The sequence below is a fragment of the Danio rerio genome, chromosome 12, assembly GCF_049306965.1.
Source record: "Danio rerio strain Tuebingen ecotype United States chromosome 12, GRCz12tu, whole genome shotgun sequence".
NCBI classification, from domain to species: Eukaryota; Metazoa; Chordata; class Actinopteri; order Cypriniformes; family Danionidae; genus Danio; species Danio rerio.
The window spans coordinates 44,450,310-44,467,500 of NC_133187.1; the positions used below are offsets into that span (position 1 = coordinate 44,450,310).

Sequence of the window (17,191 nt, forward strand, 5' to 3'; positions counted from 1 at the left end):
CAGGTGTGTGTGTGAGACAGACATTACGGCCATTCAACAGACTCGGCACAAAGCCAGATGAGGTGTGGGTTGACTCTCCCCCGACCAACGGCTGATTAATATTTATGGATCTTTAATCACAATAAGGAAGTTCATCCTGTCCCCAAGAGCTTGGCAGAGTCACTCTGTCTGAAAAGCTGAGGGATCACATTAATTAAAGCAAGTGGACCTGATTGTGAAAGGTACATCCATCATTCCTGTGCTCATTAAAGAGGTCACATAACCAAGATAAAAAATTCAAATAAAGGTGGTAGGAATTGTCCTAATCTAACAACCTGCAATTAAAAGCAGTAGAGTGAGCTCAATAATGAGGGCACATGTTCACGTTTTGCATACCGAATCATAGGCTCTTAATGAAAAAGACATTAAAGAAAAAATATTTACATCAAGGCTTAATTTACACATGATATTAATAGGATGTTCCATCAGAATTGGTTGCCACACAAACCACATTTAGACGTAATCAAAAAAAAACAACTATAGCATAAATGAAAATGCATTATAGAAGCAGTGAAGGACTGCCTACTCAACGCAATCACTGCATCAAAATGAGCTGCAATTTTCTAAAATGCCCATACACATACATGCAAGACTTGGATTTTGCCCAGTGCCATTTTTATTGAAATTGCATGCAATGGAAAGGGACATTCTCATTCTAAAAGCATTTGATTGGGCAGCAATTTCATATTTCAGACGCATGTGCATTTAATTCCGTCTCAGCTGAACACTCAGACCACAAGAGAAAGATGTAAATGTCAGATGTGAACATGGTCTAAAATAGGTTTAGAAAGGAATCCATTTTATTCAATGCTTGAATTAACAGCAAAAGTTGAACATTGTTTATGAAAAGTTGTGATTTCAAAATAAAATGCTAAGTTGGATGGAATAAGTCTAACGCGAGTCCTCCAGTCCTGAGGTTAGATGTGCAGGTTACACAGCAATCCACTTGTTGTTCAGTGCTGGAATAGTTCAGTTTTCCCCTTTCAACACAGACACCAGCTCACCGCCTTCTAATAGCTCCTGTTTAAATACAAAAACACATTTCCAATCAGTAAAAAATATCTTTACCTGGAGGAATGATCCATCAATAATAAAAAAGAACAAATATTTAAGTGCAAAGAGTGGGGTATATGCACAGCCAGTGTTTCTTCCCATACTGATAATCTTCCAGTGAACAATTAATGTGACTTTTTTAAATTTTATATGGTCCCTTTTACAGCATCGATGCTGTGATGTTACTAAAATGCAATCAGTTAAAAAGACTTCAGCATTCATTTAGTCGGTCAAGCACCGCCAGGATCAGCAGGCAAGCACAGAATTCCATTGAAAATACTGGGATAAAATAAATGTCCATATTTTAAAGGCATGGCTTGGAAAATTTTTAATTTAATGCAGTGTTTCTTTTACAATATGATACCCACTTTATGTCGGACATCAATCAGGCAGTGAAGATTGTTGATTTTTAAAGAAAACAGACCTTAAACGCACTGATTTAATAATGCCATAGAGTTTACCGGAAGCTTTTGACCCAGGTTACTGCAAATTAAAAGTCCATCTGCATACTTCTGCATTTACCCTATTTTGTATTAATAATAAAAATATCTAAATTATATATATATATATATATATATATATATATATATATATATATATATATATATATATATATATATATATATATATATATATATATATAATATTACTTGGTTGAATATCGGCTACAATGAAACCTAACGTAATGCCTATGTCTAAAATAAAAACTAAAATATTTAGTACATTTAGGTTTAGAGATGGTAACTGCAATGTTTTTTTTGCCCTCTGCTGGAAAAAAAAAACTACTGCAGGATATTTTTTAATTAAAGGGATAGTTTAAATCATGATCCAAAACCTCTAAGAATTTTCTGAAAATGTTGGAAACTTGTAACCACTGACCTCCATAGTATTTGTTTTTCTTATTTTGGAAGACAATGGTTGTTTTTTCCCCCCAACATATCATCAAAATATCATGTGTTCAACAGAGAAAGTTGAACTTTCTAACTTTATAACCACTTGAGGGTGAGCAAATTACATTATTCTGGCGAACTACCCCTTTAAGCAAGGAAGAATTGTACAGATAAAAAAATATTAGTTTCTTGAACACCAAAAACGACCTATTATTTAGTGCCTAGACAATAATTTTTTAAGTACCAAATCTGTATTAAATTACTAAAGCATTAGAATGATTTGTGAAGGATCAAGTGATGCTGAAGACTGGAGAAATGAATTAATAACAGTATTGTACACTACAACTGTTTTTGCTGTATATTTGAATTACAGTATGCAGCCTTGTTAAAGCTGAAAGGTAGTGCAAACCAGATTTAGTTTTAACATTTGAAAACCCCTTCAAATCTATAAAAATCACCACTCTAAAACCAACATTCCTTAAAAGCCGAATCATAATAAATGCTACATTATTTTTAAACATTATTTTCCTAACTATGGGTTTTATGTGACAATCAGGTACAAGTATACAGATGTAAAAACAACTAATGACTTTCATTTGATTTATTTCACCTTCACAATATCCAGTCCTCCGATTAGATCTCCTTTAACGTACAGCTGTGGGAACGTTGGCCAGTTGGAGTACGTCTTCAGTCCTTGTCTTACCTGTGGACACAATCAAAAATTGCAAAACACACCAACAAAAATAACTATTCACAAAAATAACTTCATTTTTGTTAGAGGTGTAATAGTATGCATGTTCTGTCTTGAACAAATAAGGTGTTCTAACAATACACGTGTGGAGGTTTCATAAGTCAATATCGATTCTTAAAATCACAAGACTGGTCTTTTAGTTTATAGTTTTAATTGAAGCATGAGCACTTTCACTAGACTCACAGCATTTCTTTCAATATTTGCACTGTATTAGCCTTTTATTTGTTAATGACATCTTTATTAGGGGCTGAGCACCGGTGGAGCATAGGCCCTATTGGAATTGACTATTTCTTCTTCTCGTCTAAAATGAATCGCATTTTTGAGGAGTTAAACATGCTTGAAAACTCACAAAAGTATGCACGCACCAGAAGTCACGAAAATCTATCACGTTCCTGACCTGAACACATTAAACCTGCTGACAGAAGGGTTTGGCATAAATCTGTGATTTTCTCAAGTTTTATATATATATATATATATATATATATATATATATATATATATATATATATATATATATATATATATGTTGGACACTTGTAACCACTGACCTCCATAGTATTTGTTTTTCTTATTTTGGAAGACAATGGTTGTTTTTTCCCCCCAACATATCATCAAAATATCATGTGTTCAACAGAGAAAGCTGAACTTTATAACTTTATAACCACTTGAGGGTGAGCAAATTACATTATTCTGGCGAACTACCCCTTTAAGCAAGGAAGAATTGTACAGATAAAAAAATATTAGTTTCCTAAACACCAAAAACGACCTATTATTTAGTGCCTAGACAATAATTTTTTAAGTACCAAATTTGTATTAAATTACTAAAGCATTAGAATGATTTGTGAAGGATCAAGTGATGCTGAAGACTGGAGAAATGAATTAATAACAGTATTGTACACTACAACTGTTTTTGCTGTATATTTGAATTACAGTATGCAGCCTTGTTAAACCTGAAAGGTAGTGCAAACCAGATTTAGTTTTAACATTTGAAAAGCCCTTCAAATCTTTTAACATTTAAAAAGCCCTTCAAATCTATCACGTTTTATATATATATATATATATATATATATATATATATATATATATATATATATATATATATATATATATAGCAGCTTAAATTATTATTGTCCTCTGTCATCTTAAAGCCTGATTTATACTTCTGCGTCAAGTGACTGGCGTAACCCACGGCGTATGCAACGCGCGTGGCTGTGCATTTATACTTCTGCGCGCTGTCTCTGTTGGTCTGCATTAACACTTCTGAAACGCTAGTTGGCAGTGACACAAAACAAAACTATCCATCCGGAGCTCCTTCAGGGGACTCCACACTTGTAAACAATCGCTCGCTCCATTCGCACGGCTCTCAGTCCCGCCCAGACTCGTCAGCGCTACCAAGCCGACCAATCACAGAGCTTGCGCTACGCATGGTTGACGAGAGGTGCACGTCAGTGATGCCGATGGCCACGGCGAAGGGCTGTGCGTCAGCGCTGTAGCATACGCCGGCGTTTGACGCAGAAGTATAAAACAGCCTTAAGGCCACCAGGCAGCAGTGAGCCCGTGCGCGAGGTCCCTTTCATCGCTGCTTGCAGCTTTAATTTTATTTCTATTATTTATTTGTTTATTATCACGCAGGAAAAATGTGATCGTTTCTGTTAATCCACATGAACCTCAATCAACAACAGATGTCTATATTTACACATTTAAAATAGGGAAAAAAAAGATTAAGAACACAAAAAATAATTCAATGAGCACAAATGATAAAGATCACAAACACATAATTATTAGCCCAGTGGTGAAATTGTAATTTTTTCACAGGAAGGGTAATAGTAACTAGGGATTGGAATTGGACATTACCTCCCTATCAAGACTCGAATATATATAAATATATACAGTTGAAGTTAGAATTATTAGCATCCCTATGAATTTTTCTTCTTTTTTATATTTCCCAATTGATGTTAAGCAGAGCAGGGAAATTTTTACAGTATGTCTGATAACATTTTTTCTTCTAGAGAAAGTCTTATTTGTTTTATTTTGGCTAGAATTAAAGCAGCTTTTTAATTTTTAAAAACATTTTAGGGTCCTAATTATTAGCCCCTTCCAGCTATTTTTTCGATAGTCTACAGAACAAACCATTGTTATACATTAATACACACACACACACACACACACACACACACACACACACACACACACACACACACACACACACACACACACACACACACACACACACACACACACACACACACACACAGACACACACACACACACACACAACTACACACACACACACACACACACACACACACACACACACACACACACACACACACACACACACACACACACACACACACACACAAACACACACACACACAATTTTTTTTACATCTATAGTTATGCAGTGGCACAGAGTTAGATGCTATTGGTTAAATGCCAGTAAGGTAGAACACGGAAGTAGCTTGAAGCGGAAAGCGCAAGCATGTCTGTGGTCTGGAGGTATTAATAATTTGATAACAACAACATTGCCATAGCAAACAGTGAGATATGTAAACTTAGGATTGTCTGCCAGGTACATTAAGTTGAGGTGCTCCTGGTTTTTATATTAGATTTTTTTATATATTTACTGTTGCACTAAAGTCCAAAAGTGAAGAATTTACACTGTTTATTACTTGATGGTTCAAGCTACCTCACAGAAGTGCTCTGTTTGTAAACAGAGGTGTTGAATGTTAAAATAAGATTAATCAAATATAAAATAAGGAATATCCTGTATCTGATTCTTTACTCTTCCTTATTCTTGTTTTATGTATTATAAATGTATCAGTTCGGGTTTCAATAGATAATTAAAATCAAATGACTTGGACTCAAGGGCAAAAAACCTTGATTGGGACATCCCTAATAATAATAATAATAATAATAATAATAATAATAATAATAATAATAATAATAATAATTATAGAACTAGATGTTAAAAGTATTGCCAATAATCTTATACCTGTTTAGTTTACTTCTATGTCTTTATTTTAAATGCATCTGTAATAAAACATTTTTAACTATGAAATCCAAAGGGTGAATTATTAGATTTCATCATCAAATTAGACTAGCATAGTTTTAATTATTACATTTAAATATAAACTGCTTAACGTCCAATTTACAAATCTGGAAAATACTTTTATGAGTGTTTACTATAGTATCTAAATCCATTGCAAAAGATTTAATTTTATTAATATTATAATAATGTACAAGTAGGTTGCAGCACAAGCTAAAATAGATTTTAGAGCCACACTTAGTTCAATAAGCCGTGGTTTAATAAATGCAACTGAATGTTTTTCCCCTGCTGTGAAACAAAACAACACAAAGTATGACTTCAAAATCAATGTATGTACTGATTTCTTCTGATTTAGAAGAATTTATATAGTGAACAGAACATAAAATAATGATTTACACGTAATTTTAGTCTTAGTATATATAGAGATAACTAGCTTTTGTTTTTGCAAATATAAGCTTCAAAGAGAAGCAACCCACCTCTTCATCTTCCAATATGTCAAACGTATCATATTCAACCCTGAAAGGTTAATAAAAAAAACATCTGTTACTTTAATAACACACATTTACACTTTCAAGAATCCATGAATGTTAATAAAATCCAGTAAAAGGAGCTTTCAGTCTTTGTTAAACTGTACTGCATGTGGAATGGTGAAAAGTCTCTCACCCCGTGTTGTTCATTATTTCAAGTATCTGACGGCTGAATCCACATTTGGCAGCCTGAGTATTCACAAAGACATGAGTTAAGAGGGTGAAAAAAACACACACACGCTACAACGGTTTCATATCATGAAAGGCTGCAGTGAAGAGAAAGGCTGCGCTTGAAAGCCAATCAGAGGAAGCAAGTTTTTAACTCCGCCAAAAACACACGCAGACTAGTGGAAAAAGCTCAAAGAATGGAGTACATGAGACGCGAGCGGCTCCTCTGGGCCCAAACCAAACTTTCATTTAGAAACTTACAACTACAAGCACCTACAAAAGAGATTGTGAAGTGCTTCTCAATAACTACTGGAGAAAGAGGAGTTGATAGAAGAGAGAGAGAGAGAGAGAGAGAGAGAGAGAGAGAGAGAGAGAGAGAGAAGCCGGTCGGAGAGATCTCATGGGGAAACACTTTAAACTACTGCAAAGAACGTCTCTTTCATGTGTGAGTGTTAAAGATCAATACAGTTATGAGGAGAGAGGTGAGGGGTCTTTCTCCTCCATTAGAGAAGGACAATGCAGGTCTATCAGTGCTGGAGACGCCTGACATCGATTTCTACAGCCTGCATTTCTCTTACAGTATGTTAGAGGAACAGTTCATACAAAAATAAAGATCATTTTGTTGTTATTTACTCAGCTTGAAAGGGATATCTCCCCAACACATAGTATTATAAGCTATTCTGTTTTTATAGCCAGTCAGTCATGTGGGTTGGAATTGACTTAAAGGGATAGTTCATCTAAAAATGAAAATATACTCACTATTTATTCTCCCTCGAGTGGTTGTAGACCTTTTAAGAGTTTCATTTTTCTGATGAACACTAAAGAAGATATTAAAAAAATGTTAAATACATGCAACCACTGACTTGCATAGTCAATGGTTACAGGTTTCCAGAATTTTTTTAAATATCTTCTTTCGTGTTCAACAGAACAAATAAACTCAAAGAGGTTTTGAACAAACGAAGGGTAAGTACATATTTAATTTTGGGAGAAAAATCCCTTAAAGGGCACCTATTTTACCCCTTTTACAAGATGTAAGATAAGCCTTTGTTTTCTCCAGAATGTGTCTGTAATGGTTGATCTCAAAATACCTATTAGATTATTTATTATAGTCGCCAGAATCTGCAACATTTTGGTGTCTGAGTTCAGTGTAGCTGTATTTGTAGCCTGTGGCTTTAAATGCAAAGGAACTGCTTCTACTCATGCTTTACATTAGATAAACAGCAGTCAGTGATGGAGACAGACTCAGATGAAGCTGAAATACAGCTAATTAGTCAAAAATACCAAGTAAGTTTATTTGATGTATTTGTGGTGGAGTTTATTCAAGCCTTTCTGAAATGTTGAGTCTCACACAAATAATGCTAATTTAAAGTAATTTCAAACACACATTGCTGACTGGCTATAAAAGTAGAATTATTCACTAATATTCTATATTAAATTTTTTATGTAAATAATAATTAGATTTTTTTGTAAATAATATAATATAAAATATATTAATATAACATTCCATAATAATAGTTTACTTTACATATACTATTATATGCTATATATGTCCTGTTTACTTTGAAATGCATTTTTAAATGTGTTAAATAAAATGAAAATAAAAATAATTTAAAATAGTAGTAATAATATTAATAATAATAAAAAAAATTTCCAGTGTTGGGTTGCGACTGGAAGGCCATGCGCTGGATAAAACATATGCTGGATAAGTTGGTGGTTCATTCCGCTGTGGTGACCCCGGATTAATAAAGGGACTAAGCCGAAAAGAAAATGAATGAATAAATAATACAATAAAACAATAATAAATTTCAAAAAGCTATAAAAAAATATTGAAATATTTTTTTCAGTAAATCACAATACACAACACATAATAATGCTGATGCAACAAAAATAAGATTTTTTAGGTTAATGTTAAATATATGCATCCATATAATGTTCGATATTAATAATATTACATAATATTTTAAAATAAAAATAGAAAATAATTGTAAAAATTTCAATAGAATGAAATAAATTGATCCAAAATATTAATACAATTATCACATTATGCAATATATGGTTTAAACGACACAATTATAGTAACATAATAATGCTTACTATGGTATTTGTGCATAATGATGACGCAACAAAATTATGTATTTCTAAGTTAATATTAAATAAACAAATCCTTATAATGTTTGATAATAATCATATTACACAATATTTTATAATAAAAATAGTAAATAACAATTGTAAAAATGTAAATAAAACAAATTAAATTTATTCAAAATAATAATACAATTATTACATTATGCATTATAAAGTATAAATGACACAATAATAGTAACATAACAATGCTTACTATGGTATTTGTGCAATTTGATCAATAATATTTGTAATGTCTTTTAAGATGCTCTTTGTCAGCTGAAAGATGTAGGTCATCAACTAACTATCCAATGATAAACAGTTATTAATCCATCCTAACAAATTATATGTTAAGAAATAAAACTGAACAAAAGAATATAAAAAATTGGGTCATTTCTTCACTTAAAGCTAAAGTGTCTATAGAAACCCCCTAAAACATATTTAATGGCTTTTTTTATGAAATGTCATATCGTCATGACATTGCTGAATGCAAAAAAAAAAAATCCCTTTGATTTGACAAAGTTGAACATTATTTTTTATCTTTGAGGGCGCCATCCCATAAAAAAAGCCCAGCTTTCTCCTCTCTGAGCTTTAAAGGGAAAAGAAGAGATGTGAAGGAGAAAAGGAGTTCACCCACCTCTTTATTGCCTTTCATGAAGAGCATGACGGGTGATTTATTGATTAGAGATTTCAGCCTGTCAGAAGAGAGAATGTTTAAACGCGTCCAGCCGTACAGAAGCGAGTCTGCATGTATCTGTCTTTACCTGTTTTCCAGAGAGACGGTCTTGGGGAAAGTATTCTCAAGTTCACCAGACTCGACCAGCTCCTGTGGAGGATAGAAAACATCTCAGAATCCCGGCTCCCTTTCAACTCGACACACTCACAAACACACACTTCTTTCATAAGTAACGGCTCCCTGCTGAGGTATTTTACCTCTCTGTAAAGGTAAATTCAGGATCTTAATGAGGACGGGCCTGGAGGACTCCTGAGAGGAGAGCGCGGGAGGAAAGAGGATGGATGCTAGCTAATCTAGCCCTCCTCTCTCAGCAGGGGCGCTCGGCTTGCTTTAAGCAGAATGAGCTCGCTGGGAATGTAGAGCAACGTACAGCTAATAACAGCTAGCCGAGAACACACACGCCGTCAAACGTACTGAAACTCCAACGCTTAACATGATACACATGGGATGGAATGTAAAACATCAAGCGAAGAAATTTGTGTTGGGGAGAGAGAGACAAAATACACTGTGCATTGATACTCGCAATCGATATTGTTTGAGTTTTCACCTTTACAATGTCCAATCCGCCGATGAGCTCTCCGCTGACGTAGACCTGTGGGTAAGTGGGCCAGTTGGAGTAGGTTTTGAGTCCCTGTCTGACCTCTTCGTCTGAGAGGATATCGAAACTGCTGTACTGCACATTGTGGTCTTTCAAAATCTGAATAATTTGACGACTAAAACCTGCAAACAAATAATGAAACAAATAAACCAACACCTGTTATATTTTAAGTGCCACTACAAAGACAAAATAAAACCACTTGTGATTGGTCAGTGCAAATATTTATTTTATATTTTAAGTGTCACTACAAATACAAAAATAAAACCATTTTTGATTGGTCAGTGCAAATTAGAGCTGCACGATATTGGGAAAAACTAACATTGCAAATTTTTAATTCAATGCGATATATATATTGCTATATGAATGCAGTTTCACCAGATGACTTAAATGGCTTGTAAAGAATTCAAAATTTTAGATCGATTTGGATGATTGTGTAGGGGAGCATATCTGCATTAAGTAGAATTTAAAAAATGACAAGCATACAACCACAGACTGTAAAATTTATGGATGTAGTATCCGTGACGTCACCCATAGGTTTCTGAAGAGCGCAAAAGAAGCCAAAGTAGGCGTGGCCAACCGTCGATATTTTGTTCGCGCGTTATCGCACTCACGGCGGGATACCAAACAAGGGCAAAGAGGCGGAGAGTGAGCGGAGCTACAGACACCTGCTGGCACTACTTCCAAACACTTCCGATATAGTCTGTGTTAGTTAATGCAAGACCATTGATGAAATCTAGCATAACACTGTATGATAGCTTTTCAGATGACTGTTCTACAGTCTACATCTAATCAATATGTCAGATTCTGGAGTACATTACAGCTCTAAAGAACATTATAAATGATCTTAAATAAAACAAATACATTTATAGAGATGGTATATAAGTATATAACTTTACTCACATGGGAAACGGAGGCCACGTGAATGGTTTGTGAGCACAATTAAGTGCACACAGCATCCCATATCATCTGATAATTGTAGGAAATAATCCCAAAAGGAAACTGACTGTGTAAAGCCACATAAAACACAACAAAAATATGATGAATATGCCAAAATCAGTGGCTAATCTGCCAGATTCAGCTGAGGTGACGTGACGGCGACAGCAAGACCTAGCTGTCAATCAATTGGCCGCGCCCTTAATTATGCAAACTTAATATAACCTAATATAAAGGAAACTGATGAGTTCACCCCCTCACAGTTGACATGAAGGGTAATATTAGCTTTATGAACCAAAATCGTTCTTTGTACCAGGCTATAAACACCTTTTTTTCTGCTGTAAAGTTGGCCATTTTAACAATGGGCTCAATTGAAATGTTCTCTATTATGGAGCCAGGACTGGCGGATTTTCGATGAATTGCAGTTTCAGTTACTTCCGTATTGGCCTCTCTGAGGGAGAGACTTTAACTAAGTGTCAGCTGCAGCAGTTAGGAGATTTTTTGATGAACGCCCCAGCGACGGAGAGTTCTCATTAAAGGATTCTGCTTTGAAGATACCCGAAAAATCCTCCTGGTTTGTCTTTTCTTTAAATTCATAATGTCACTACAATGCAATGTTATTGTCATGTCATTGTTAAACTACTATAGTTTGCATTCATTTTAATTTATTTCATTTTAGGTTAATAACTTTGCAATTTTGTTGCATTTAAAGCAGTTTTTAATTTAAAAAAAGGTCAATATTAGCCTTTTAAGTCATATTTTTTTCAATAGTCTACAGAACAAACCACTGTTATACAATGACTTGCCTAACTACCCTAACTTGCCTATTTAACCTAGTTAACCCTTGAAATTTCACTTTAAGCTGAATACTAGTGTCTTGAAAAATATCTAGTCAAATATTATTTGCTGTCATCATGGCAAAGATAAAATAAATCAGTTATTAGGAATTCGTTATTAAAACTATTATGCTATTGTTTAATGGTTAAATATTATTGTGGTGTATAATATAATCTATTAATTTAACAAAAGATTATATCTATGTGTTTGACAGATGTCGTTTATAACAATTATTACTAAATTGTTTATTTTTAGATAGCACACAATATCAAGCGAAGCTGGAAACAGAGTCAGAGAATTAAATTCTAGATTCCTGAATTTTAAACAGCAGCTCTGTTCACATGAGACGACTGTAAGCCAAAAATGAGCAGATAAAAGAGAGAGAGAGAGAGAGAGAGAGAGAGATTAGATGGGAGGAGACAAAGACAACAAGACGCAAGAGAAACGGCGCACAAGGAGGAGGAGTGAGCTGCAGAAAGCAGCAAGATCAGGAGAGAAAGAGAGATAGATGTACAAGGTGATGTGTAGAGTCTGTGTAGCCCCTGCAGTAAAACACCCATTTTCATCTTGTGTGGCTCATGAGGGAATTCATTATAAAACAGCTCCAGGCGCCTCACTTGTGCTTATGCATTTGCTGGTATATTAGCTCGACTCTATCAGAGCGGGCAAACAGGCGGGCAGCTGCTTTCTCTGGCTCCGGGCGAACTCCACCAGACATGCTGCATTGATTGCCGAGTTCTTTTCCCCCCTCAATGCCTGCACCTACAGGGGCCGAAGACCGACCGCTCGCTCTGGCCGACTCCGCTCCAGGAGAGGGGCGATGCTAGAGCCTCATTCCTCTTTTGAAGGACAGCCCACTCAGAGCCAGGAAGGCTGAGAGATCTGAATTGATGTACGGACCCTTAACCTTTTAATTTGACATGCATAGCTGTGTTAGAGTTAGTGTTAGCCGAGCACTTGATCATTTGCCGTATTGGAACGAAAGAGCGCGGTTTCGTTCAGAACCCAATGCACGCCACCGACAGGCATGGCTCGCTCTCTGTGCATTATTTCTCCATTTGGATATCAGCCAAGCGAATGAGAACATCAATAAGTTCCAACATTATAATAACTCCGAGCCGGACCGACCCACTGACACCTAGCGTGGCTTCAAATAACATCAGCAACAGGTTTCGGGCTCAGAGACGAAGCAGCGTAAACTCGGAGGATCTTCTATTAATAAAGTAGAGCTGGAGGAGCTGGCAGCCGTTAAAAGCCCAACATCACGTTTGAGATTAGAGTTCAATATGGTTTTTATTTTGATCTCAGGATGGCAAACGCCAGCCTTCCCCCAGACTTTCCTCTTCGCGCAGCCAAAACGTCAAGCGCTAAACTGCGCCTCAGTCCATGACGAAATATGCACTTTGAACCATCAAAAGTATTTTGTTTTGAATGGGTGAAATTAATAGGAGGATGTTTTCCAACGCTGAGCCACGCATCTTTGACATGAGGAGGAAGTGTTAGGAAGAAGGAAAACGCATGCCAGAAAATCAGCAAATCAAACAGAAATCAGCGAGATCAAACTGACAGCCTGGAGTCAAATATAAAAGTACAGAGTAAAGCACGGTTATGTTATTAAGTTGTCACTGTGAAGATTTAACGAGCAGTACTTGGATGTAAAAAGGCAGATCATGTTGCTCATTTGGAGTAACTGATTACCAGCCAATGGTTAACAGAAGTGGCCTTGTGTCAGCATCAAAATCTATAAGCAGCCTTGTAAAAATGATTTTAAATCTAATCTTAAGACGCTCTGTTCAGTGAATGAGCCCTGTGTTACATCTAACTGATTGCACTGTATTCTTCTCCACTTTAAAAATTAAACTTTAATCAGCTTGATTAGTTTTGATGCCATTTCTAGTATTTCTTAGGCTTTTGTTGTGACTATTTTATGATTCTCTTTTATCCTTTTTATGAAAAAGAACTCTGAATTACAATCGATTATGAAATCTGCTATATAACTGAACAGATCATGTCTATTTGAGGGAATTTTAAATAAACATAAATCTTTTTACAGACTGTGATGACGCATTTTACCACCATACATAATTATACATATATGCAGCGGTTCCTGTTCACCACTTTATGTAGATATTTGGCTTAAATTATTACAAGTTTTATTTTAGAGTGCGGGTATATGAAGGTTATGTGAATATATACATATAGTTTAATAATTTTGGGCATTGACTGGTGCTCTTTTATGCTGTGTTGACACCAGATGCGGAAGAAGCATCAAGCGTGAGTGATTTACATGTTAAGTCAATGCAAAGGTGCAAATAGACAACCTGCGGCACAATACCGCTGAATGGCACGGCGCGATTAACGAGAATGTTGCAAAGCAAACGGCACAATACTCGCAAAGAGCATGCCGGGATAGGCCGCGTTAACCAATTAGAAGCTTGCACTTGTGGGGGCGTGACTATGACGTAGCGCCTGTTGATGGTGTCCTGGGGGTAAATCCTCCTGCACACACAGACAACAGTTCATTAAACTGGGCTCGGCTTAGTCAGAAACACCGCTGAAGGCTTCCATCATCCAGGTTAAGTTTTTAGAGGAGTTTATGAGCTCACAGAGCTGGGTGCACCTCTGAAATCTAGTGGACTCTAAGTGAAAGGCTTATCAGCCTTCATAAAGCCCATAAACACAGTTATTTTCTCAGCAACAAATCAGAGTAAAGTGATGTAGTAAGTAAACAAGATTGATGGCCGGTTGTAATTTCGCTACATTTCTCAAATATTTGCAAATTATAATATTTAGATTATTAGGCATATTTGTAGAAGCAAATTCTTCTGTGGTATGCGACAATTACTGTGATAATGGTATTAAATGCTGCTTTTGTCTACACTTTGTGACCGTTGGAAGTTCAGTTCAGAATCCCACTAGGGACGCTTATAATAACCGATTAACTGTTACCTGAATGATGCGTTTTTAACCAATTAATGGCATCAGTTAAATGATAAAAAAATATAATATATTTTTTTAAAGTTTGGCTGCATAAGGGGCCAATCACAGTGAACATACTTTTTTGTGTTAAAAGGGGAATCTTTTGGATGGTTTACTAACGGCTGCGAGCGTTTTGTGGCGCCTTGCGTGCCTCGCGTATTTACCATTGCGCGCTGTGTGGTCGCAGTTGAAAAAAGTCAACTCTGAGCAGAAAAAGTCTTTTTCATTCTTTAAATCAAATGAAAGCAGAGGCGGGGTTTCTGTTGTTTAATGCATATTTTCCGTGTAGCGATCAATTTGAGGTAGCCTGCTATTTTTATTTGACGAAGAAAAAAAACTATGATTAGACAAACAGCATATGCTGGTTCTTAAAAAGAATTCAGTCAGGGATTTCGTTTGTAATTTAAGCGAAAAAATATCTAGGGCTGGGCTATTTATTTTGTTCTTTTTATTTAGTTTATTCTGTTTTTCATGCTGTTGGAAAATGCTGCAGATGCTAAAAGATGTGCTGTTGCACTGAATGCTGTTGTTCACATGTTAAAATAAATCAGTATTTTATAAATGCAATATGTAATGTGTCAGACACAAAATAGACATGTCAATTATTTTTTTTTCATCAAATAATGATTTATATTAATCTGACCAGTTAACCTTTTGTATTCAGTTAACGGGCAGAGGTTGTCTGTTGGCAAAATTAACCAAATTGAGCATCCCTAAATCACACATACAGACAATTCATATTCAACATAAATGCTGATTATCAATAAACTGATGTTCAAACTAAGTGGAGATTCTTAATGCGTTTACAGTCCAAAAAAATGTCCATGGTTTATCCATGGCTGTAATTTGCTCATTATATTTTATGCATGATTCACTTTCCTATATAATCTCCTTACACAATGCAAATTAATATTTTCTTTTCAAAATAGATATAAATAAAAGTTTTTTAGCAATATATAATCACAAAAACTAAATATCACAACGTCAGGTTTTACAATATCATGCATCCCTACCTTAGACATAGTGGCAACGGCAAACATGCCACTTCTTAACTCAAAACTCATGAATAAATGCACTTCCCTCTCCATCCTGTTGATGCAACCTTGATTTGTCTCACTCTATCGCCAACGGTTGCTCTAAGTAAACCCCTGACCCATGTTAATTTATGCGAGTGTATATACGTGTGTGTGTGTGTTTACCACAGCGAGGCTCCTGGGGCGATCCCTTCATGAAGAGCATGCAGGGTGCGGCGTTGATCAGCCTCTTCAGTCGCTGGTTGAGATCCTCTTTAGGGATGTCCCCCGCCCCGACAGCTCCGCCCCCACCGGACCCCAGCCGTTGCACCTTATTGGTCAGCTCAGGGGCATGCGCACCATCCAACCTGTCAATCTTCTCACCGCCCTAAGGGTTGTCGGTAAACAAATAAATAAATAAATAAAAACACTCAGGAGTGAGTAGTGATAGATTGAGAGGGAGGGAGAGAAAAAAAACAGCATTAATTTTTTAGGATGCTTGCCAGTTTGTTTAGATTGTTTGCAGGGAGAGAGAGAAAACAGGCCGCGGGCTCTCCTGGTTCTTTGACGTGTTACGCCAAGAGAGGGAAAGTCTTGCCAAGCCGTGTGTTTGTTTAACCTCCGATTATTTCTCAGTTGCTTGATTCTAACACGAGGAGATTTTGCAGCTCACATTACTTGATCGCTAAACTCAACCTTCCCAACAGGCTCTGTTTTTTCTAACCTTGCCTCCCTCTGCTAAATAAACACAAAACACTATCACAGCATATACCTAACGTAAATAAAAGCTGCGTGTACAGGAGCACCTAGACGCAATCTGGCACTAGTCAGCATACTATATGAAGCAAAAAGAGCAGTGTGATTAGTTCAATTTATGCTATAATAAAATAAAAGAACATAATTTAATTTAAAACTGATCACACATACATATATATATATATATATATATATATATATATATATATATATATATATATATATATATATATATATATATATATAATTTTTGCTGAACAGTCTTGAACCGTGTTGAGGGTAAAGGCTGATTTATACTTCTGCGTGAAACGTACGCGTATGCTATGGCGCAGCCAACGTGTCAACGCATAGCCCTACGCCGTGGCAAAAAATCTAACTACACGTCGCAACGACCCATAGCGCAAGCTCTGTGATTGGTCGGCTTGGTAACACTGACAAGTCTGGGCGGGACCAAGAGCCGCACAAGCGGCACGAGCCCGATGGAGCAAGTGTTTACAAGTGTGGAGTCCCGTAAAGAACAAAGTTTTGTTTTGTGTTTACCTGATGGTTAAAGTTATTGCACGTTCGCCGGTTCCTGCCTCAAAATGAGCGAGTTTGAGCCGCTTGTAAATCCCGGAAGCGTTTAGAAAGAACAAAACAGCAGCGAAGAAACTAGACACAGAGACACATTAACACCTCACTGCCAACTAGCGTTTTGGAAGTGTTAATGCAGCCCAACAGAGACAGCGCACAGAAGTATAA

General features: G+C 36.0%; 1 protein-coding gene across 1 annotated transcript in view; it reads right to left on the reverse strand.

Annotated features, from left to right (window-relative positions):
• Positions 1-632: 632 nt before the first annotated feature.
• The window catches only part of glrx3 (glutaredoxin 3), a 27,341-nt gene continuing 10,782 nt past the window's right edge, over positions 633-17,191 (reverse strand). The window contains 8 exon segments of the mRNA NM_001005950.1: positions 633-1,059; positions 2,593-2,685; positions 6,259-6,298; positions 6,446-6,498; positions 9,236-9,293; positions 9,363-9,424; positions 9,882-10,054; positions 15,881-16,082. Coding sequence (NP_001005950.1) covers positions 1,009-1,059; positions 2,593-2,685; positions 6,259-6,298; positions 6,446-6,498; positions 9,236-9,293; positions 9,363-9,424; positions 9,882-10,054; positions 15,881-16,082 — 732 coding nt within the window. The 3' untranslated portion in view covers positions 633-1,008.